Source organism: Lissotriton helveticus, chromosome 1_1 (genome assembly GCF_964261635.1).
Source record: "Lissotriton helveticus chromosome 1_1, aLisHel1.1, whole genome shotgun sequence".
Taxonomy (NCBI): domain Eukaryota; kingdom Metazoa; phylum Chordata; class Amphibia; order Caudata; family Salamandridae; genus Lissotriton; species Lissotriton helveticus.
In genome coordinates this window covers 1046927584-1046951797 of record NC_136057.1, presented here as the reverse complement: position 1 = coordinate 1046951797, position 24214 = coordinate 1046927584, and the positions used below count along the sequence as shown (strand labels likewise).

At 45.2% G+C, this 24214-nt stretch overlaps 1 protein-coding gene across 1 annotated transcript in view; it reads left to right on the top strand.

Annotated features, from left to right (window-relative positions):
• LOC144763377 (arylsulfatase A-like) overlaps positions 1 to 24214 on the top strand; it is a 251016-nt gene that overhangs the window by 168855 nt on the left and 57947 nt on the right. Inside the window, exons 4-5 of the mRNA XM_078648949.1 lie at positions 22281 to 22405; positions 23956 to 24083. Coding sequence (XP_078505075.1) covers positions 22281 to 22405; positions 23956 to 24083 — 253 coding nt within the window. The remainder of the gene's footprint in view (positions 1 to 22280; positions 22406 to 23955; positions 24084 to 24214) is intronic.

The following is a 24214-nucleotide window of genomic DNA, read 5'->3' as shown; positions in this document are numbered from 1 at the left end:
CCCTGTATAAGAAGGGGCTGTGACCCCATGTTTCTGTTCTTTCAGGATCCTATCTTGTGGGGGGCCTGCTGCTGGGCGCCAGGAGGTACTGTTACTGGGGACTACCTCCCTGCCTGGAGGGCCCTGTGAGCTGGACCCTGGGCCCAGCCTTTGCGCCCCTGCCTTCCTTCCCAGAACCTTGCCCTGGACTTTTGAGTACTTCAAGCGCCTGGGAAGAGCTTTGTTCTTCCTCCAGGGAAGCGCTTTTGTTTCCCACTGTAGCACGGAGCTGCAAGCATTTTTGGTGGGGATTCCCCTGCATTTGTGCCTCATTGCGGGTGCCTACCCCCGCTTATCTTTATGGTTAAGTGCACAGGTGCCCACCCTGCGTCTTTTTGGCGTTTTGCAATTAATTACGGGTGCCCACCTCGTTTTATATCTTGAATTCAGAGGGAGCCTTCCCCTCTTGTGCCTTTCTTCAGTTGAGTTGCGCGAACTTTGATTATAACTCGAGCGGGTGCCCACCCCGCGTCAACACCGATCTTTACCCACGAGGGTACCTACCCCTCGTTTTGCCCCGTATCAAAATCACCGCCAGCGGCCTAGGAGCTTCGTGAGTGCCGCAGCGTAGGGCGTCCCTTAGCAATGCAGGGGCTTGACAGTGACGAACTGCTCAGCCTTTGGAGGAGGCCTCCCCTGAGCTTGGAGGCTAGAAGTAGGGGCCGCGCTGCCATTGGCTGCCCCGGGAGAAGTAAGCAGGAAGCAGATGGGAGCCTACCCCGCGCTCCTGCCCCACAGAGAAGAAGATGGCATCTCCCATCGGGGCCCCTGAGAGTGAGGGAGAGCCCCGTGGGACCAGCGGCAGAGAGGAGACGGCACAGGGATAAGAGAACAGCCTGGTGAGTTTGAACGGGCTGGGGGGGCTCTCTGTGTGCAGCGTGGCTGCGGAACCAGAGTGACTCTGCCTCTATCCTGAGCGGGCCCGCCGTTGCGGGCCGCTCCAACGTACGGGCATTATTTGTGTACCGAGCCCCAGCCGTGCACTCCATCGTCTGTTCCTGGGGAATAGGTGGAGTAATGCTGCTCCTGCTGGACTGGTCCTCACTCTCCAGTGAGCTCAGGGGTGGTGTGCCACCTGTGGCTGCTGCCCGCAGCTGGTCCACAGCATGTGTGACCTGCACCAGGCCCTTGGCAACATCCTGGCAGCAGTGAGCCATTTCATGTTGCCTGCTATGACAGCGACGTGCCACCATTGACGTGGCAGTTGACAGGCGGTTCACAGCGTTGGTGTATATGTCCAGCCGGCTATGAAGACATTGTCTCTCCCTGTGCCTGGCTGCCCGGTCTCTCCTCATCTCTGTACACAGTCCTTCTAGTGCACCTGTCATGCCCATGAAACCATCCCTCATCTGGGTCATGTCGTTGTTATGTGCAGCAAACAGGTGCTGTATTGACTTTAATACCTTTGCTTGCAGGCGCTGGACTTTTAGCATGGTGCCTTCAAGCCCTTCAAACACTGTGTCTTCGCCTACGGCAGCTGTGCTGGTGTATGGCCATGCCCTGCGCCTGGAAGAAATTCCTAAACTAGGACGGACAGGGTACTGTGCTGTGTGTTGTGCTGCACCCTGGCCCTGGACTGGCTGATCTTCTCCACTTGTGTCCTGTGGACCTGCCTCCAGCGGTGGGAGTGGTGGCACTATGAGGCGCCGTCTGTGAGTCACAGGGATTGCTGGTCTGCCTTCCACCTGCTTCTCTTGCCCTGACTGGTCTGCAGTGTGGGATGCATCCTCCCCTTCTGCAATTGATTCCTGTGTTTCAGGTGGTGCAGTGGATGTAAAGGCACACATTAATTTGGTGTCCTGCCTCGCATTGGTTATGCAATACAGTTTTCACATTTTGAGTTACATGGGTACTATCTGTCTGTTTTTTGCCTTTCCTGAATTACTCATCCTGATTTTACCTTGCTGTGTCTCACTGCTCCACTGTTTGGTGCATGTGACTACATCTCCCATATTGCATTGATGGGTGTGCTTGTTAACATGTACTGGCGTTGCATTCATATTTAGTGCCTGGGTCTTTCCTGAGTGTGTGAGTGATGTGGTGATGTATCAGTGGAGTAACAGCATGCTTATTACCTTGTTTGGTGTTTGGGGGTTCTGAGCTGTCCAGGTCAGTCATGCCACTGACACTCTCGTGCTGAAGGGTGACCTCCACCAACTCCTCCAGAGGCGTAAAATCAGTTGCAGTGGATGTTCCCCCACCAGCCTTCTTTGCCTCTGCCAACCTTGTTGCCATCTTTTCCTTTGATCTTTGGCGCATGTCATAACACCTTTTGCGGAGGTCCTCCATGGTGCGGTGGATCATGCCGATGGCATTCACCTTCTCCTGTATTTCACTCCAGATTTATCTTTTGCGTGCCTCTGGCACACGTAGGGATTGCTCCCCAGACAGGAGCTCATGACTGACTGCCATTTCCTATATGAGCATCTCCAGCTCCCTCTCACTGAACCTTTGCTTCCTTTTTCTGACATTCTCCTGCTGCTGCTTCTCTTTCTCCTGTGTATCCATTTCTCCTTCCCTCATTTGCAGTGCACAAGTCTCTCACTCTCCTCCCAGCCTCTCACTCAGCCTCTGGCAATCAGGTGCAGCATGGGCAGTCACACTTCCTGGTTGTGATGTCATCAAGCTGCACCTGAATTGCCGATTCTCAGATTGGCGATTCCTTATTTGCGATTTTTCAAATAAGGAATCGCAAAACAGGTATTCGCATTAATATTCTGCAAATTTTGGGAATCGCTAACATTTTGCAATCTTACATCGGGTTTTGCGATTCTCAAAATGCGATTCGCTAAAATTCGCATTTTGAGGATCGCAAAATCCTATTTTGATACATATGGCTCAAAGTTTGCATGAGCATTTTTCTGTAATGGTAGACCAGCAGTGACAATCAGTGGCAGTTGCATTATAAATATTGAAAAGGGAGATTGGATTTGTTAATGAAAAGTCTAGTGTATACCAACCGTCCTTCATTATCAGTCTCTTGTGACAACAATTTAACAATAACAGGTTTGTGACATAGGGGCTGATTATGATGGCGGACAGACTGCTGTCCCACATATGGCATTACATGTTTTCCATTGCGGCGGGTGCTGATGGCTGCAGCGCCCGCCCAAATAGAAAAAATTCAAGTTTTGCATTTCCCTGCACTACAAGGCAGGCACCACACAGCGCCTGCCACATGTTGCAGGGAAATTTAGGGGGACAACATAGGTGCCTCCCAACCCCCAAAAGAAAAGGCCATGGAAGAAGGGGGGCCCGCTACGGCCCCCAAATGACCCTCCCTGCCAGGCTTTCTATGGTGGGTGAACCGCCATAAAAGGCTGGCAGGGATAGACCATCGTAATCCCAAAGGCAGTGCCTGGTAGGCGCCGCCGACATTTCAGGGAATACGAAGGCCTCCGCAGCACCAGCGGGCTCAAGGAGCCCATCGGATGCATGGCGGTCGGAGTTTCCAACCACCACACAACTTCCTGCCATTGTAATTTGGCGGGCGAAGAATGGCTTCACAATGGTGGTGAACCCGCCATCGACAGCATGTCGGTGGCAGGTTTGCCGCCATCGTAATCAGCCACATAGTTTTAACACCAATTTGTTCTGTTTCCTGGATAAAAGAAATAATCACCAACCCACTCTCTGTTCAGTTTCAAAGATTCAATTTCATTGAAGTGTGTTTCTTGTAGACGCACAATATTTGCATTATGTTTTGATAAATGAGTTAAAACATGTTGGGACATATTTACAAGCCCCTATTGCCACAGTAACGTCACTTTTTTTGACATTCCTGTGGCGATAGGGGCTTTGCTATATTTACATGGCTTAATGCAGCCTTGTCAATAAGGCACCCTATCATACTATACTTAATTATTCAATCAATCAGAGTACTTGTAAAGCGTGCTACTTACCCGTGAGGGTCTCAAGGCACTGAGGGGGGGGAGGGGGTGCTGCTACTGATCGAAAAGCCATGTCTTGAGGAGTCTTCTGAAGGCGAGTAGGTCTTGGGTCTGCCGTATGTGGGAAGGGAGGGTGTTCCAGGTCTTTTCGGTGAGGTAGGAGAAGGATCTGCCACTGGAGGTTGTTCGTTGGATGCAGGGGACAGTGGCAAGGGCGAGGCTGGCGGAGCGGAGCTGGCGGGTGGGGGTGTGGAAGCTGAGTCTGCTGTTCAGGTAGGCTGGTCCGGCGTTGTGGAGTGCTTTGTGTGCATGGGTGAGGAGCTTGAAGGTGATCCTCTATACTTAGCGTGTAAGGGGTGGGAAATGGGTGTTGTGGTGGACGTTCTGCCTCAACACCAATTGATTTTGACACTACCCCATATTTACAAGGGCAAAAAGAACAATTGATTAACAGAATGCAGAACAATGTCATACATTCACCCCAGTACAGAGATCTGGGCCTAAATCAATCATTTTTTTGGTCACCATGCCAGGGGTGAGTGCCTGAAAAGTTTCAGTGCTCTGTCCATCATCTCCTTGTGTTTGCTTTGTTTGCCCTAAGTTGGCAGGGTATGCCCAGACGTGGGTCCCTTGCTCACTTTGCCACTGGATTCAAGCTAGCCTGGCTGATGATGGCTGTTGGCCCGAAACTGGTCCCAGGATGCTTGTTTCCAGTCCAGGGAAGACATGGCTTGGCAGTTCGGGCTGGATTGTTCCCATGCGGCACAGGGTCAAGACTGATATGCATATAGATGTGTCTGAACTGGGGTGGCCAAGTGAGCTAAAGAACGATGATGAATTCAACCCAGATCTGTGACTGGGGGTGAGTGCCTGAAATTTTTTTGCGCTCTGTCCATCATCTCCTTGTGTTTGCTTTATTTATAAGGATGGCGTAAATATGGGGCAGTGCTAAAATTAGGAGCAGGGAAAACCTGATCTTTACATGGCGAAACTAGGAGAAATGCTTTATTTATCCTCGCTTTTTGCTGTTTCTATTTGTGGTGCATTGTGTTGCACACATAGAAACAGTAAAACACCAGGAATGATTGCTTATGTGCTTATGTGCAGGAAGGCACAGGAAGTCACACTTTACTGCACATAAACAATCATTCCCCCAACGCAGGCACCCCTGTGCTATGTTGCAAGGGTGCCTGCATTGGCACTAGGCAGCCTAATTAAGCGCCAGCACTAGGGGAAACGCAGGGGTGCACAGTATCTTTGTGAATTTCAGATAGCGGAGTGTGGCATTAGCATGTTTTGCTTAACACCACGCTCTGTTATTCTGTTGTACTTATACCCCATTGTCTCTTAATTGGTGAGCCCAATACCTTGACATTTCAGGAAATAATGTTCAGAGACCAGAAAGAAAAATACATCATGCTTGTTGAAAAAGAGAGACAGCATGGACCATAATGAGAAAATAAGTTGTGCGGAAATGAGAGGAGACATTGAAAGGGAAAGGATCTAACCAATGAAGGATAAAGAGTGATAAAAAGAAGACATAGAAGAGGTGAGAGTGAAATAGGGGATAAGGTGATGTCTAAAATAATGAAAGGGATAATGATAATGGAACCATGAAGAAAAAGAGGAGGAAAAATATGTACATACCTATAAATATATGATGTAAGAGGAAGGGTTTTGAGGCCACATGTAAATTCTGACAAATCCAGACTTTAAGGGAGGAACTGGCGCATACTGTAGAACAGAGGATAGGGGAGAAATATGAATACAGTGAACTAAAGCAATATCTGTAACAACAAGACAAAAGTTAAGAAAATAAATATAGGCATGTTAATTAAACTGTATACCTACGGAAAAATGCAACATCATGGCAATTATGGGGAATGATATGGGTATTAACAGGACATCCAGAACAGATTGAGAAAGAGTGAACTCATCATGAGATAACAAACTGCAAAAAAGACAAATGTCTGCGTTAAGTAGATATTTACATATCCATGACCTCAGCTAGACATTCCTCAAGATAAGTCTTCTGTCACACAGGATCCTCACACGTGGTAGTTTTATTGTTTTGTGTGATTTGAAATGGCAGAATAGAAAGAGGTCAAAACATGCGCCTAGTAAACAAAGCGCTGGTTGCGAATTCAGGAATTCCTTAAATATGTTAGCAGTAGATGTAGCATAATCTTGTGGAAAATATAACACGCTACCAGATCATGAGATTCTTTTCAGCGCTTTAGCTGCTGAGAGGACTGTAAGTCTGTGTATTCCAAAATGTAGATGATAACTCCTCTAGGTGTTTAGCATGAGGAGTTTGTGAGAGGTGGGTGACCCAATCTGTGAGCGCACTGTATTTTTAGAATAGATGGCTCTAGCATATTTATAATTTAGGAAGAAACTCCTTGAAGAATGATATTGGATCCAAGGCCTCTGTTGATTGGGGTAAAACATAAATGGATGTATGACGTTACAACGCCTACCTTTACAACGCCTACTTTTACATCGTAAGTCTTACAACGCATACCATTACAACGCATAATGCTTTTGGGCGCTGGATAGTGAATAGTTTAATTTACTATTCCAACTCCAGTCCCCGTGGATAGTAGGGAAGGTTATTGGATAGTACTTAACCTATTCCCTATCCTAGAGCGCCCCCCAGAGCAATGAGTTGTAATAGTTTGCGTTGTAAAAGTTGCGTTGTAATGGTAGTTCGTTGTAAAAGTTTCGTTGTAAAGGTTGTATACCAACATAAATGTGTGAATTATTTCGCCTGTTTCTGTTTTCCAAATCCTCAACCTGTCTCTGAAGCACTGAAACCTGTGATTGAGGATGTTTGACTTCAAAGGTAGTATCACTAAAAGAAGAGAGCTGTTGTTCAGGTGACAGCATTATTCCTTCCATCTGAGACCATTTATCATCTAGGTTCTGAAGTTTTATATTAGTCTACTCCATAAAAGGGTGCAAAGTCCTAATTTCTTCTAAAAAGAGTTAGAGTGAGGCAGGCAGAGGAGATTCATAGGAGAGGTTGGATTTTTTTTCAGGCACTTAGTTTTGGATTTGTTAATAGGGTGATACGAAGTTGCAGTTGTGGAAACTGTAGTCAATCCAAGAGAAGAATTCGGGTCATCCATTGTTGAGCCGTGAGAGTGCACACAAGGTTGAATATATGAGACGTAACACTGGACCATAAAGAGAATTTTATGGGTTTTTCAATCAACCCATAAAAAAATGAGGAATATGGCCCAGAGCAGAAATGGTTTACCTCCTTGCATTAAAGACACTCAAACTACACCAATGGTGGCAATGAAATATCCACCAGTAGTATAGCGAAGTAGCATAGCGTAGACAAGAGGTAGCTCTCTCCTCAGAAGTAAAGGAGGCAACAAAGAGAAAGCAGTCAACAGCGCTCAATAGACTATTTATTTAAGTGTTGCCAGATCATACCTTAAAGTTAGGGAAGCTGATAGTAAAAATTATGGCACCATCGGAATATGCTGGTCTCCGAAGAAACAAACGAGGCTCGCCGTCAGCTGTTTAGATGTTATTGAGGCAAGCCTATCAACTGCACAGAACGGAGGTCGTCATAAGTAATAGGAGCTCAGGTGAACTAAGGCTCTCCACAACATCCAGAAAGTTAACTGGAGGCCGACACAACGACCTTAAGTGGTGCCAAACTTCATTGCCCTACTGCAGAGAACAGTAAGCATGAAACTCCGCGACGGAACAGCGAGTCCCTCTCACTGGTCTCCAAAGCATCAGGCAGGTGCCGCCATTTTCATTTGGCATCAAGACACGCCCAACTATAGACTTTAACACATGCTATTTAATTCACAACAAATATGTCAGGTCCACTGCCTCTATCACACCATTCAATATACACAGATCAGGTGTCTAGCCATGATCAGTTTTTTTCATAGCCAACTCAGTTCATCTATACTGATCATAAGCTTTACCTAAACTGAAAAGTGCAACACAATGAGTCTTTTTTAGTGCATGCACGCAAATTCGGCAGAATCAAATCCTGCACACTGGAGAACCAATGCATAGATGAGCTTTAGCCCCATTCTCAGTAGTACTCTGAAAGCTCTTTTTTGTTGATAACATAAGGCTAGCAAAAGCTGCACGTCATTCCAGACCTTGAAATCCATGTAGATAATTGTTCCCCTGGGTATCCCATACTGCTCTCAAACTGAAAACTACACTCTGAAGATCTAAAGTTAATGATGGAAGGGGAGGGTGATGGAACTGCAATACATTCCTCATGACTTCTCTCCTCCCATCTGTGTTTCTGCCAGAGACAAACACTGTAAATTAACTGGTTATCTAAAACACTAAGGGGCAGATTTACAATTACTGGGGCATCCCTGCAAATTAGAAGGGATGCGCCAGTAATTGTGCGCCGCAGCTCCGCCACCCATGATGCGCCGCATTTCCAATGCGGCGCACCATTGGGCCAAAACGGCACAGATGCGTGACGCATCTGTGCTTTAAAAGTGGCGCATTGCTGGAGTTGCGTCGCAAGCGTGACGCAGCTCCAGCAATGCTCTGGGGGGGCCTATTCTTTCAATGCTGCCTCAAGCCTTACGCCTGCTTCAAGCAGGCGCAGGGTTTTGACACAGCATTGGCCTAAAAGTGACTGAGTGAAATCTTGTAGATTTCACTCAGCCACTTTTAGGAGGCGTTCCTGCGCAGGAACGCCCCCCCCCCCCCCTGTGCAGAAGCGCCTCCTTATGGCACAGGGCTTTACAACGTGACGCATTTCCCAGATGCGTCACGTTGTTAATACCCCGCACCATGGCCCATCTTTTGCTCCGCCGCTGCATCACAAAAGTGACGCAACGGCGGCGCAAAAGAGGGTCAAGGGCCTTGTAAATCTGCCCCTAACTGCGTTACAATGCCATGTGTGTGCACATGAACGTTCAGACTCAGGCAGCCATACTGCTGCTCGCTCAGGCCACTGGATAAATAAACAAAATAATCACAACTTTGTGGAAAGGAGGCACTTTTTTTCTGTGGAAGCACTCAAATTCTGCTTGATTAAAACATGTACTTCTGGCTACCAATATGTGGGCAGAACCAAATCCCTCATAATAGTACTCCTGAAAGCTCCATTTAAGTTTGATCACATTATGTCTGGAACAGCTGCACTGGCAAGCCAGACCTAAAAAGGGAACTGCATCAGATGTCATATGGGCAGAATTGAGGTAAGCAAATGGCTAGTGACGCAGCCATCAAGAAATAGTGTTAGACCATAAATGCTGGTAAAATTATGTTGCAACATCTTTGCTTTTATTTGCAGACCTACAGGATGAGAGGAGCAAGTCTATCACGACATGTCATAATTTACATGGTGCGTGTTACGAGGGTGAATCAATACCCTACTACACCGAGCAAGTCTACCAGCCCAAGCAGTGTGCATTGAACCAGGAAGAAAAATCCTACTGCTCTATCCTCTAGTCCAGGATTCAAAACAGGAGACCAGAAGTGACTAGATGGAGACCCTTGAGTATTCTGACTCCTGCTCCTAAGTCACGCTTTTGGAAATGATTCTGTGCTGTACGCATGTGCCCTGAGCACATATACCAGTCTTGTACTCCAATCATACCATCAGAGAAAAAAACAGAACTGTAATGATAACAAGACAGGCTTCAATGTAGTCCTGCTTTTATTTCTATGAGAAAGGAAGATGAAAGGGCTGTAGTCCTGTGTTCTTATCCATCACATGCACCTAAGAGGATTCGCAAGACTGTAATGAAGGTACTGTAGCCCTCTCATCTTGCTTTTTCATAAAAACAAAAGCAGGACTACATTGAAGTCTCCCTTGCCTCCATTTCAGTCCGGTTTTGGAATTTCAGGTTTATATTGCATAGATGTGCAGGGCTATAATGAAGGTTCCCTTGTCACAATTAAAAAACACAAAAAATCATCGGCTGGTGACACTAATAATAAGCTTATTTGGAGCACCATTTACCACACCAGGGGAAAGTGGGAGGGTAAAGAGGGAAGGACAGCCTGGTCGAATGAGGAGCTGATATACAGGGAAAAGAGGGAGAAGAAGGAAGGAACAACAATAGTGTGGCACAGGCGGAAAGAATGAGGGAGTCCCACACAAGAGACATATGGAGATGCGGAAGAGAGCAACAAAGAGCAGAGACACAAAGGTGTAGGTTTATAATGTAAAATAGTTCCTCATGTTTTAAAATGCAAGCACTGGATTAGCATAAGAATACACCTACACAGCCAGTAGCATTAGGTGGGAGAACAATGCTTCTCTGACTGTGCCCAGACTTTATTGATAAAGTATCAAGCAAATTGCTTTCCGATGGCGGAAGGCCCGCCGCCGCACTGCTGGCAGTGGCGGGCCTTCCGCCATCCTAATGACCCCCTTAATTTCCCGGTGCCTAAGAAAAATGAATGTGTCCGTCTGTAACTTAAATGGTGCTCAAGTAAAGTTCTATGATACCTTCGGGTCCAATTCGTGGTATATAAACCCCCCCCAAAAAAATTATACCGAAAAGAACCATCTGATGTTGCCATGTTGATTCGAGGCTGGGCTAGTACACCAGAGGCTTTGGAGATGCACTAGTTCGATTAAAATAAGGGCTGAAAGAGCCAGGTAAGCACTGAACTTCAGAGCAGTTTTGCTATGTAGATTACGCCTTGACATCTCATGAATGCAATTTCTGTGGGTTCACAGTTCAGTTTTTTTCTTGTCTATGTTGCCTAGGAAACTACAGTAGGATGGAAGTATTTGTGGCACATGTGATGCTTATTGTTGGACAGGACTTAACTTAAGAGGGTTTAAATAATGCTGATTCCTACCACGTGTTGCTATATACGTGCCCGGACCCTTTACTGCTATTTCATTGTATGGTATTGGTATTATGTAGCACGTTCCATACTCCCTGCAAAGCCTAAAACAATTTCTCGATGATAAGTCACTCAATCTGTAAAATGTATTTAGTACTTTGTAGCTATGGCAACGTCACAAATCTCTCCAATTTCCATTAGTATTTTTTGTTTTCTTTGGTGTGTTTTTGAAATAGCGTGGATTATCCTTTGGCCTAATTTGCAAGAAAGTTTGGGTGCGGTAACCTATGTATGGAAGTGAAATAGAAGCGTTGCATAGGTCTTAAGGTATTCAAGTGCACATAAAATAGTGTGTGAAGTAGACACAGGTGTGCATGCAAGTGCTTAACAACTTTAAATTGCTAGAGGCTGTTTTGATGTTGCAGGTATAACACATATTACATCATATTGGGCCGAGCACAGCATTTCTGGTCTCTTTAGTGAAGCTGTTGTTTAATTCTTTGGGACATTGATTATTTCTTCTGGGGGAATTTTGATCCACTTGATAAAGACATCATATATGGTTACCTAGGCATCATGGATTAGGAAAAATTGTTTATTGCATTTCATGTGTTTGTGTTGTTTGCGATGGTTCATATTTTATTGGGAAGTGTGTTCCACGGTTTGTGCCCAGGGGGGTTTTCCACCTATGCTGTTTTTTCTGTAAGGAGGGGTGGTTAGTAGAGGTGCTAGTCTCGTGGAAATTGCCCTTCTTTGAATGTAAAGTCTGAATTTGAATGATAGAAAAACTGACCTAGTGTTATGAATGGCCTAATGGGCAATACAAAGAACTTTGAAGGATAGTTTTTGTTAGGTCCCGTGATTAGTGAAGGTCCGGCTGGGCTTGGGTCTGCTGCTTTTCTACTTTTTCCTTAACTTTTTGTGTGCTGAGATTTCATTATTGTATGCGTCTGTGGGGATCTCTGTGTGAAGGCAGAGGGTATATAAATGCAGTTCGCCTTCACTTCCTCGCTTGGTTTTACCTCTGGTGCAGGCCACTGGAAGGACTTTGTCTGTAGCGTCTATAGGTTTCACGCTGCTTCCTTTGTGTTTTGTTCCGCATTGTGAGCCAGATGTAGGTAGCTAAATACTGGTCGGTAATACAGAAAATCGGTAGATTTCAGCGTTACCGACCGGTATTTAGCACTCCCCAATGTAGGAAAGGAATCTGTATTTACCGATTCCTTATTACCGATTCCTAATTTACAGATTCAGAGTTACCGAACCCCCAAATACCGAATCGGTAAATAAGAAACGGTAAAAACGAGAAAAGAGATGTAGAAAAATTCGGTAATACAGAATTTCCACAAATTCGGTATTTAAGAGTCGGTAATTACCACTGACTCAACGCAGGTGGTAATCAGGTGCACTGTATTTAAACAGCCCCAAAATGCAACAGTGTGATCACTATGGCGGCTCTCTATGTTATTGCAAGGCGGCTACGGCTACAGGCAGCAGGAGTGAGGATCTGGAGACGGGAGGAGCGCATTTACAGACAGCGCATCACACTCTTTCAACTGACTGAGGCAGAGATCCATGGAACGTACAGACTACACCCCCAAACCATCCTGGACCTGATAAGGAATCTGCACCCACTCCTGAAGCATCCAACACAAAGGGCGCACGCTATACCACCACATGTGCAGGTGCTCTGTAGCCTACACCTACTTTCATCTGGCAGTTACCAGGGGGTGATAGCTGCGGTAGGTAGTGTGTCACAGAGTTGCCTGTTTCTTTAACAAGTTCCTGGATGCCATGATGCAGAGAATGCATCACTACATAAGCTTCCCAACCATAAAGGCGGAACTGCAGAAAACCAAGACAGACTTAAACCAAAAGGCACAGTTCCCGCATGTTATAGGGTGCATTGATGGGACACACATTCCAATCTGCCCACCTGCAGCCACTGAGTACATCTACTGAAACAGAAAATCCACCCACTCCATTAATGTGCAGGTAATCTGCGATGCAGGCAACTTAATCACCGACATCGTGGCCAAATTTCCAGGGAGCACCCACGACTCATACATTTTCCAGAACAGTGGGATCTACACACGCCTGTCTGCGGGAGAATTTGGAGAAGGATACCTGCTAGGTAAATCACTGTGACACACCCTGATGTATACTGCAGATGAATGTGTTGGTGCCTGTTATTATTGGCACTGTTTTCCCCACCTAGGTGACAGGGCCGGACTGGGAACCACAACCGGCCCTGGCAAAGTGCTTGGCGCTCCCCCCCCCACCCCCTTGGGGGTGGGGGGTTGGAGGTGCCACCGAGCTCTTTGCAGGGCCGGTTTTCAGACGATTTTGGTACAGGGACGATTTTGCAGCTATGCTGCAAAAACGGCCCTGTAACAAAAAAGGCCGCCAGGGCCCAAAAACCGGCCCTCACCCATGCAGCGCACCGGGGGATTGCCCGGTGCCCGCTATGGCCAGTCCGGCCCTGCTAAGTGATAGCGCATATGCTGTGCGGTCATTCATCCTCACTCCTTACCTAAACCCATCAATCCCAAGTGAGAGACGATACAATGTGGCGCACAAATCAACACACAACGTTGTGGAGCGCACGTTTGGACTATTGAAAAGCAGGTTCCGTTGCCTCCACAAAAGCAGAGGCGCACGTCAGTACCAACCTATCATCTGCTGCAAGATCATCGCAACTTGTGCTATGCTGCATAACCTTGCCACTAAGAAAGGTACTACTAAACACCACTGGGTATGGCTCCCAAGCAGCAAGGCCAAGCCACAGCCTAATGTACTATAAACTAAAGAAACGCCAATGCTGCCTATCTAGATTCGCTGTCTCTTTTTCATCTCACCTTTGAATAAAACATAAAGTGAGGAGACCTTAGTTTCTTGAATAAATCCTTTGTTTTGTTTTATTTTACTTCATTAGAACGTTTTAGCCATTTTTTATCAAATTTTTTCACATTTCAAAAAAACTTCTAACACACATTATATGTAAAACATTCTGTACAATAAATCATAAACCGTACCCCTCCTGTCATTCACACTCAGTATCATACCAAATCACTGTCAAACATTCTCAGACATACTTTCAATCATACCATTCTTATTTACAATCATAAATCAATTTTATCAGAAAACAAATTTTCCCATAGCCATAGATTATAATGTAAACACAAATCAATAATCCATAAAAATTCAGTTTTTTTAGTTGATTTCTTATGGCTTTGAGAACACAATGTCTACGCGTTTCGAACTCTTCTTATTGCGGAGTTCTCATCAGGACCACACACTGTGAATGGAGAAGGGAGACCTGTATTAGGTGTATACTCTTAACCATATTTGAAACTACTAGTTGGCTCAACAGCCACCTCAATGCATCTTACCGCCAGATTCAGAAACAAGCGAATTGTACTTTTCTTCAGAAAACACGGCGCGGGACCACCTAAATGACATGAAATACAAAGCTCAGCCAAGCCGTACTAATACTACTTCATTCAAAACTGCATTAATGAAGCCAAACACTACTCACAGTTACTGCGTCGTATTCGTGCACACTCTACCCTGTAATGGAACGTGAGCATTGTGATTAGGGAGGTGCTCTACTTTGGGAAGATCGACATCTGTTGGTTTGTGCATAGTGGTCTCATTCTTACCTGAAACTTTTTCTGTTCGGTAGTTGTGGGTAAGAGGAGTTGGATTTTTCAATTATCGCTCCTGCAAAGATGAAGCGAAATTTGTGTCAACCGCAATGTGGAATCTCTTTTAAGTGCCCTTGGAGGGGGGGGGGGGGGCGGCTGTGGCCGATCGCCGGCATATGTAGGGTTCTGGTTTTCGGTGATGCTTACCCTAATCTCGGGCAATCCTCGGAGTCAATCTGCCATTCGATATAAACGCGGCTTCTCACTGAAGCTTAGGCATGCCGGGTTGCGGTATCTCTGAGTTGCGGAGTGCATACTTCCGGGTCGCGCCATCTTGGAGTGTCAAAAATCGTCCAAAGACGATCTTTTTTCTGGGACTGGCTAATACATTTCGAGGTATTGCTCATTTTTTCGTGTTTCCCACTTACTGCTTAATATAAACTGTATTTGCCTGCCTCTACAGTTAGAACTGTATCGCGTCTACGGGTGCCATATTGTAGTATGTATGGGCATTGTGTCCTCCACTGGTAGTCAAGAGGTTTCGGGTCATAGAATTACTTATTATGCTGATGGAGAATCAGGTTCTCATATCTACAAGTTGTAGAAGTATTCTATTGTTGACACACTTCAACTTTTAAATTGGTAGTAGCGATTGTATTCAAGCCCCCCACTCATGTATGATGTTAATTAAATTGCTGTTTTTGTTTAAAAAAAACGTTGGTGTCCATAGGGTTTGAAACCCTATGGACACCAAAAGTTGAAGTGTGTCAACAATAGAATACTTCTACAACTTGTAGATATGAGAACCTGATTCTCCATCAGCATAACAAGTAATTCTATGACCCGAAACCTCTTGACTACTAGTGGAGGACACAATGCCCATACATACTAAAATATGGCGCCCGTAGACGCGATAAAGTTCTAACTGTAGAGGCAGGCAAATACAGTTTATATTAAGCAGTAAGTGGGAAACACGAAAAAATGACCAATCCCTCGAAATGTATTAGCCAGTCCCAGAAAAAAGATCGTCTTTGAACGATTTTTGACACTTCAAGATGGCGTGACCCGGAAGTATGCACTCCGCAACTCAGATATACCGCAACCCGGCATGCCTAAGCTTCAGTGAGAAGCCGCGTTTATATCGAATGGCAGATTGACTCCGAGGATTGCCCGAGAATAGAGTAAGCATCACCGAAAACCAGAACCCTACATATACCGGCGATCGGCTACAGCCTCCCCCCCCTCCCCCCCAGGGGCACTTAAAAGAGATTCCACATTGTGGTTGACACAAATTTTGCTTCATCTTTGCAGGAGCGATAATTGAAAAATCCAACTCCTACTACCCACAACTACCGAACAGAAACGTTTCAGGTAAGAATGAGACCACTATGCACAAACCAACAGATGTCGATCTTCCCAAAGTAGAGCACCTCCCTAATCACAATGCTCACGTTCCATTACAGGGTAGAGTGTGCACGAATACGACGCAGTAACTGTGAGTAGTGTTTGGCTTCATTAATGCTGTTTTGAATGAAGTAGTATTAGTACGGCTCGGCTGAGCTTTGTATTTCATGTCGTTTAGGTGGTCCCGCGCCGTGTTTTCTGAAGAAAAGTACAATTCGCTTGTTTCAGAATCTGGAGGTAAGATGCATTGAGGTGGCTGTTGAGCCAACTAGTAGTTTCAAATATGGTTAAGAGTATACACCTAATACAGGTCTCCCCTCTCCATTCACAGTGTGTGGTCCTGATGAGAACTCCGCAATAAGAAGAGTTCAAAAAGCGTAGACCTTGTGTTCTCAAAGCCATAAGAAATCAACTAAAAAAACTGAATTTTTATGGATTATTGATTTGTGTTTACATTATAATCTATGGCTATGGGAAAATTTGTTTTCTGATAAAATTGATTTATGATTGTAAATAAGAATGGTATGATTGAAAGTATGTCTGAGAATGTTTGACAGTGATTTGGTATGATACTGAGTGTGAATGACAGGAGGGGTACGGTTTATGATTTATTGTACAGAATGTTTTACATTTAATGTGTGTTAGAAGTTTTTTTGAAATGTGAAAAAATATGATAAAAAAATGGCTAAAAAGTTCCAATGAAGTAAAATAAAACAAAATAAAGGATTTATTCAAGAAACTAAGGTCTCCTCACTTTATGTTTTATTCAAAGGTGAGATGAAAAAGAGACAGCGAATCTTGATAGGCAGCATTGGCGTTTCTTTAGTTTATAGTACTAAGAAAGGTACAGCAGTTGAATTAATTGACTCTGAGGACGATGATGATGAATTTGCACAGCCAGAGCCCAACGCAGCAGGAGTGGCGCCAGCACCAGATGGGAGACAAAGACGGTCTGAGATCACACGCAACTATTTTTGAGTAAGTAAGGAGACACAGCCAGTTGTTGTATTTGAATAACGTAGTTTAATATTTTGGCACCATGCCACCACATGAAGGGCTCAACATGGCACTCCTATTTGTAGACACCCTACAAAGATGTCATGGGTTAAGTCACCCAGTTAGCTAGAGTAAGTGTGGCTTGCATTACCTCCGCCGGCTACGCACAACACTGCTGCATTCCCTTTGCTGACTGTTGTCACTGGCAATCAATCCAGTGCCAGCAATTTGACGTCTGCTACTCCTCCTGGACTCAGTTGCAGGGGGCGTTACACTGCTGCGACTTGTTGTTTCCTTACTGTCCCCCACATTACCTGCACCAGTATTGGCAACCTGATTATTTAGGAGCACTTCATGTGCAGTGGTCACTGTCACAAGCCCCCTTGACACATCACGGCTGCAGTGTGCCATCCCTTCCTGCATGGCCACGGAGCGCCTGCAGAGCAGAGAAGTGGCAGTGGAGAGGCGGTTCACCGCCTTGGTATACTTCTCCATTTTCTGCCTCTCCCTGCGCCGTGCCATCCTGTCCTCATCAAGCTTGCTGCACAGCAGCCTCACTGACTGGGACATGTCCCTCATGCCGTCAGCCATGTCCCTTATGCCCTCAGCCAGTGATGTGTTCATAGAGCAGATGCCATTCTCTATATTCTGCATGTTTGCTGCAGATTGTCTCATCTGCCACTGAACTGATTGTATTGCTTTCCCTTGCAGGCGCTGGACCTTTAACATATTCACCTCCAGACCTGCAAACACACCATGCTCCTCGCCCTGCAAAGGTGGACTGGGTTCCCTAGCCAGGCGGCGCCTGGCAACTGTGTGTGATCGCTCTGTGGGGGACTGTAATCCTGCATTATTGCCATCCACTGGCACCGTTGACTGTTCTCCACCCCTGCAGTCTTCCATAGACAACTCCATCTCTTGGAGTCTGACAATTGCATGCCTCCTGGGTTTCGGTAATGCCGGTGGTGACCCTGCTGGTGATACAGGTGGTGGTGTTGTTGTTACAGGTGGTGGTGTTGATGCCGGTGGTGGTGGCGTGGTGTGACCTGCAGTTGAAATGGCCTCCTCCGTTCTCTCCCTCCGGGGTGCCTTTCCTGCCTTGACATGTGCAGACCTGCGCGATGTCTCGCCTGTGGAGACAAATTGTGCATTAGCTCACTTGTCTGGCAGCATTTCGAAAAGAAGACATTTTCATGCCTGCCAATCTATCTGACTGTCCTCTGCTTGCTTATCACTGATGTGTGGCACATGCCTTTGTGTTCAGTGGGATGACTGTTATGATAGGTGTTACACTGACTACATCTCCCATAATGCATTACTGGAATTTACTAAAACATGTACTGGAGTGGGATTTACACTGCCTCATTGGGGATTGGGGTCAGGAAGTGGGGAGCGCAGCTTGGTGTGCATGCATTCTACCTTGTTTGTTGCCAGCTCTGGCTTAGCTGTCTGCATCCCCGATCCCGCTGACACTTTCAGGCTCAACGGTGGACTCCACCACAAGTTCCAAAGCAGTCAGTGCAGGTGCTCTATTTCTTCCTCCACCTGTCAGGCTGGCTTGTTTTTTCCTTTAGGCCATCTTCTTCTTTGCCAGGCTCCTGACGTCGTACCACTTTTTCTTGAGTACGTCTATTTCACGGTGGGTCACTCCAATGGCATTTACATTGTCCTGTATTCCAAGCCATATTTTTCTCTTCTGGGATTCTGGCACTTGCAGTGACTGTTTCCCAAACAGCTTTGTGTGTTCTCTTGCCACCTCCTCAGGCAGGACCTCCAGCTCCTTTTCACTACATTTGATTTTTCTTTTCCTTTCTGCACCTTCATTTTCACTCTCCTTGTTGGCCATTCTGCAGTTTGTATCAGGAAAAGTTATTTCAGTTGCTCCTGTGTTCTCCTCTGCACTCCCTGCCTCTCCAGCAGATTCGGATTCAGTGCAGCTGCATGGGTGTGGCCACTTCCTGGTTGGGAGGTGATGTGGATTCACAGGATTGGCTGAATCTTCAATTGCGTTTTTTTTTCAAATACTGATTCGGTATTTCCCAAATCGGTATTTAGGAATCGGTAATTCCAATCGGTATTAAGGAATCGGTAAATTTTACCGATTATGACCGATTCAGTATTTTTTTCCCGATTTTTTTATCTACATTGGAAATACCGATTCGGTAAAATTCGGTATTAAGAATTCGGTATTTCTATTTTACCTACATCAGGCTCTTGATTTCCGTTCTAACATGACGCTGGTTACCTGCAACACTAGGTTCTATTTTTTGGGGATTCACCGTAAGCATTCTGCCCATTGCTGGATTTACCATTCGGGACACTCCTCGGTGAGTTACGGGATGTCAGTTTGTTTTCCTCGTGTCAACTTATTTTCAGTTAACCCCAAATTTGCTACATATCGTTTTCGATGTCAGTTTCTTGGGCGCTTCTATGAAGCGTAGAGAAGCTGTGAAGTGTAAAAGGTATCCCTTATATTTTTACTATAGAAACTGTCTTTTTGCCTTGTCAGGTATTTTCTCGTGTATCGAAAAGGTGGCACTCTACATTAGTTGGACTGGACAGCCTGTTTTTGTGTTCCTTGTGACTGCATCAGATAGGTTCCACTATAAGAGGATGGAGTGGTGGCAGAACAGTTTTCTTGTGACTGGCAACCAGTGCAGGGCTTTGAGGACAAGTGTGATTATGTTCCATCAGAAAATAATGCCCAAATGTAAATAGCTCAGTAATAAGTGTGGACACAAAAAATCAGCAAGATGGATTCTGATAAGATATGTAAAAGTTGCTTTCCTGGAATGACATTCTTCTCTTACGTGCTAGGAATAGCTAAATCTGTCCACTTGATCACAGTCAAGTTTTTTCTCTTGTGGTTTCTGAACTGTTAAAACTGACTTATTAAACTACCAAATATGAATCCATAGCAGTGATGAAATGTATCTCATTTCGTTCAGTTGTACGTTTACCATCTGTTTCTTTCAGAAAGGATTGTGTTCCTTCCCCATTCACCAGACAGAAGAAGGGTAACTGCTAGGCTGCATTGCCTACTCTTTTGGGTAACTCAGACTGATTAGGTGAAAAATGAAGCCTACTTTTTTTCTGAGTCAGGAATAACCATCTAACTCAATAACGACTAACCTAGAACCTCGCATTCTTGTTCTGTTCCTTATAATGTGTAGCAGCAGTGCTACTTACCAATGATTCAATGGGACACAATATCAAGGGCAAAATATCCAAATAAATATCGACAGTTAAGTATGCCTAGATTTTCTATACCCAACTCCACATGTATGTACCTACGCTGAGCATATATCTTAAAGGTACGCCGATGTGGAATTAAGTATAGTAAATCACTATATGCTCTTACATTTTGAAATTGGTCCCTCAATATTCTGTCCTCAATATTATTGTACCTCAACACTAGTCGTCGATATTCAGTAGTACATTCCTCCTGTACGACATGTCAGAATAATGAATTTCTACTTAACTTTATGTCAATTTTTTGTTCTACCATCTGTTGATGACATGTCCCACCCATCAAAATACTCTCCGGCTTTGACTTCTGCCTTCGAGCTTTCGGCATACTACAGTTTAAAGCAGGATTGAAATTAGAGGGCGAAAAGAGAAGAGAAATATTGCATCTGCTCTCTAAGCTGCAAAAGTCTGAATATCCTGGTGGTTGGGTGTTGGCAGTATGGGGATCCAGTCTCTCCTTTAGCAGATCAATGGAAGATGTCAAACGAAACTGCCTAATGTTTAGATAGGGTCTGACAAATATTTATTTAAAAAATGTAACAGTATGAGTTGCAGAGTGAACAAACAAAGGGATCCACCTACAGCTGTAATGTACGCAAGCTTCCTGACAGCAGCCAAGCTTCCAGTACAGCCCTGTCAAGTACCACACATTAGTGGTTAGACCAACGCATTTTAGTGCTCGTGCCATTGTCATGCGCCCTGTTTAGGGCCGAGACCTTAAAAAGGAAAAATATTGGAGGGTTGTTGCATCTGTTGTAGGACTATTTGTAGGCAGTTACGCTACAGAATAGGGGGATTTCTCACATTGCTTGTCTGTTGAACCCGGTCTCACATTGCTTGTCTGTTGAACCCGCAATAAAGTGTCACTCAAAGTGTCACTCAATGCATAAAAGTGTAACACATAGGCACAGTAAATGTCACTCATAAGCAAACTGAAGACCTGGTACAGTTATGCAGCTAAATACCCTATCACAAACTGTTTCTAGTATTCATTGCAAGACTCACTGTTCAGCAAGAATACAAGTGGGTACATAAATGAGTTCTTGATAGAGCTTGTAGAGAGTCTTCCTATGTAACAATAATGTAAAGTGTTTCAGGTGAGCAAGCTAGTTTTGCCAAATTTACACCTTAGGTGCCCAAGCACATTTTCTCTCACCTCAAAAATGGGAATATCCCGTGGGAAGAGTTAGAATAAGCAGAAAACATGTGAGTTACAAGTTATAATAGTCAAGAATTAGCATTTTAGTTACACAAAGCTGAAATTCTATATTTTGGAGCAAGAATTACTTAGACATTTCTTGACATCCAATTCACTCTTTGTCCCAGATGGGTAAGGGCAATTTGGGCAATCTCAATGGCTGGTCAACAACAAGTTCCACTGTCAGGAACGTACTTTACATTCTGGCCCTTATGTTTGGCCCAAGGTCCTCCAGCCCATATTATCATGTCACCCAAAATACTTTGAATGCTTCTGATACATAAAACTGATGGGATATCTGTAATGGAGGCCCCTGTAGAGCAGTACAATAAAAAGATTCCAGATATTAATACACTTTCTACAGTTTCTGTTGAAACAGTCATCCCACCTGACTCCTTAAAGCGCTTTCTTCGTTCAGAAACAATATCTGATGTGTGTCGTAAGAGCACCAAATCTGCCAGAATAGCAATGGTTTCCATACTGGCAGTTTCAGATTGGGGCGCAAAATAAATATACTTTTGTATAATATGCTTCTGTTGGGTTCAGGGTTCCCGAGGACTACGCAAAACATGGGGTTGCCTCAGAGATTAGTCATTCTTGGTGTGATGCAGTGGTGTTCAATCCAGAAACCAGTATCTCTATAATTGAAAAGGTGTTCTATTATGGCGTGAAGATGCCTATGTTCCTTTGAGGCACTCATTCACTTAGGGATGCTTTAGTGGGACAAAGTGATCGTTCATTGAGCTAGGGTCACGTGGTTGGTCCAGGTGTAGCATCTGAGAGGGGCACTTTGGACGGTGTAGAGAGAATCACTTCAGAACATTAGGAAGTGCCGCAAAATGTTATTGTTTTAAAGAACATCGCTTGTCCGATAGAAACTCCAGTTTTCTTGACAAAACTTTGATTCTGCTTGTTTTCATTGTGCCTTCTGAAACACACCACCCTGAGGCATGGAGCATGTAATAAGTACATTTCTTACAGCTGTTAAAAAGAAGATTTTGGGTCCTGGACTGCCTACTAACTGTTTTATTTTATTTTTCACTCAAGCCCTCAGACAACACTTGAGTTCGATGGTGGGAGCTCAGGCCTACTGAAGTGTGGTAAAGGGACGACCTATGAGGGTGGAATGAGAGAGCCCGCCATTGCCTATTGGCCAGGACACATAGCTCCAGGTACAGCATCATATCATGCCATATATAGTATTCTGTACAGGAGGGAAGTAATGATCTGGATAATGAGAAGCCTGCTATTGGCCAGGACAGATACCAGCATGTACACTAAAGTGTAATGCTTTAAACAGAGTCTTCTGTGAGGTAAGTGCTGCCTTCTCAGAGGTGAGCTGAATAGGCTCAACATTGCCTGTTAGTCAGTTACAGTACTGTGCAACTCTATATATTACTGTTTTAGGAGAGCCAACCATCTTTGGCTGGGAATGCCATTTCCAGGTGCAATACAGACTAAGGGCCTAATTTTGAGTTTGGCAGTCTGATGGACCGCCAAAGCCGCAGTGGCAGTGCGGCTACTGCTGCATCAGCGGACTGACCACCGTATTACGACTTTGGTGGTCAGACCTTCATGAGAGCACTGCTACCATTGGGGATTCCTGATTCCTCAGCAGTTTTGCAACGGTATGAGGCTGTAATATGTTGGCAGTGCTGATGCGGCACCACCAAGCATATTATCAGTTTCCTCACTACCACAGTTTTCAAGGTGGTGAGCCTGCCATGGAAAGTGAGGCAGTGAGGAAAATAAGGGGGCCCTACAGGGCCCCCTGGTGCCTCTCTGCATGGGGGTGTACTCAGGGGGGCATTTTTGTGCCCCCTACCCGGTATGTGTGCACCCCCAGTTCTACCACAGCATGCACTGCACAGTCCATGCCATGTTGGAATGCGCTGTGGCAGTCGCACAGCGCTGCCTTTCTAAGGCTCCCATATGAGCCTTTGAAAGGCACTGCTGTGGGACTGCTGCTGCAGAACTGCCCGGCAGGGTTCTACTCAGAATAAGGCAGGCAGTCTGCATACGGGTTTGGCGGTCTTGGAAACAGGTGTTGGCGTGGCGGCCCTCTCCAAGATCGCCAAACGTCTAATCAGGCCCTAACATTGTATGGTGAGTGAATCCCATTCAGAGATGGGATTAAGGGCTTGCCATTGCCTCCTGGCCAAAACTGACATATTTATTTTGGTAAAATGCATTTTACTTAATATGTCCACATATAATGAAGGTGATAAATATGGGCGTTCTGCAATGTAGAGACTATGGCACACCGGTTGAGATACTGAGCATTGCAGTGTCACATAGAACATGAAGATGGGTAGGGGCAGATTGAGAAACTCAAACTATATTTGACCCTCTAGCTGTTCCTTGTAGTTCAGAGGACTCTATTGTTGTGTGTCTGATGAAGGGATCACAGTTTAGTAGACTTGAGCTCTGAGCAGTAGTGGAGACAATTTCAGTCCTGATAAAAGATAATGGAATAGACATTTGATAGGCAGCTGCTACCAGGCCAGAAACTCTATGGGCTCCACATGATATATTTTGAGGGTTATGGAGGAGGCTGGGGCATGGGCATAGTATGGAGTAATTTGATTTCCTCATCAATAGCAGCGTCTTCTGACTCTGAGTTCAGTGGGGAGATGTCCTGGGTCTAAACACGGAAAGTATCTCCAAGCCCCTGAACAAAAGGGCTTTTCACTAACTGAGTGTTCTCCTTCATCATCCCTAGGAGTGACCCATGAGCTGGTCAGTACTTTGGATCTCCTGCCGACCATTGTCACGCTGACTGGAGCATCTAAACCCAACGTCACCTTGGATGGATATGACATTTCTAATGTGCTCTTGAAGGGTGGACAGGTAAGTCATTCCATGAGTCACAGCTTCTTGCTCTTGTACATTGTCAGATCTGATGTGCTGGCTTCCGTTTTTAATGTAATCCTTTAGTGTTCACCAGTTCTCTCTCGGTTTCTCTGTGTGTGTATGGTATG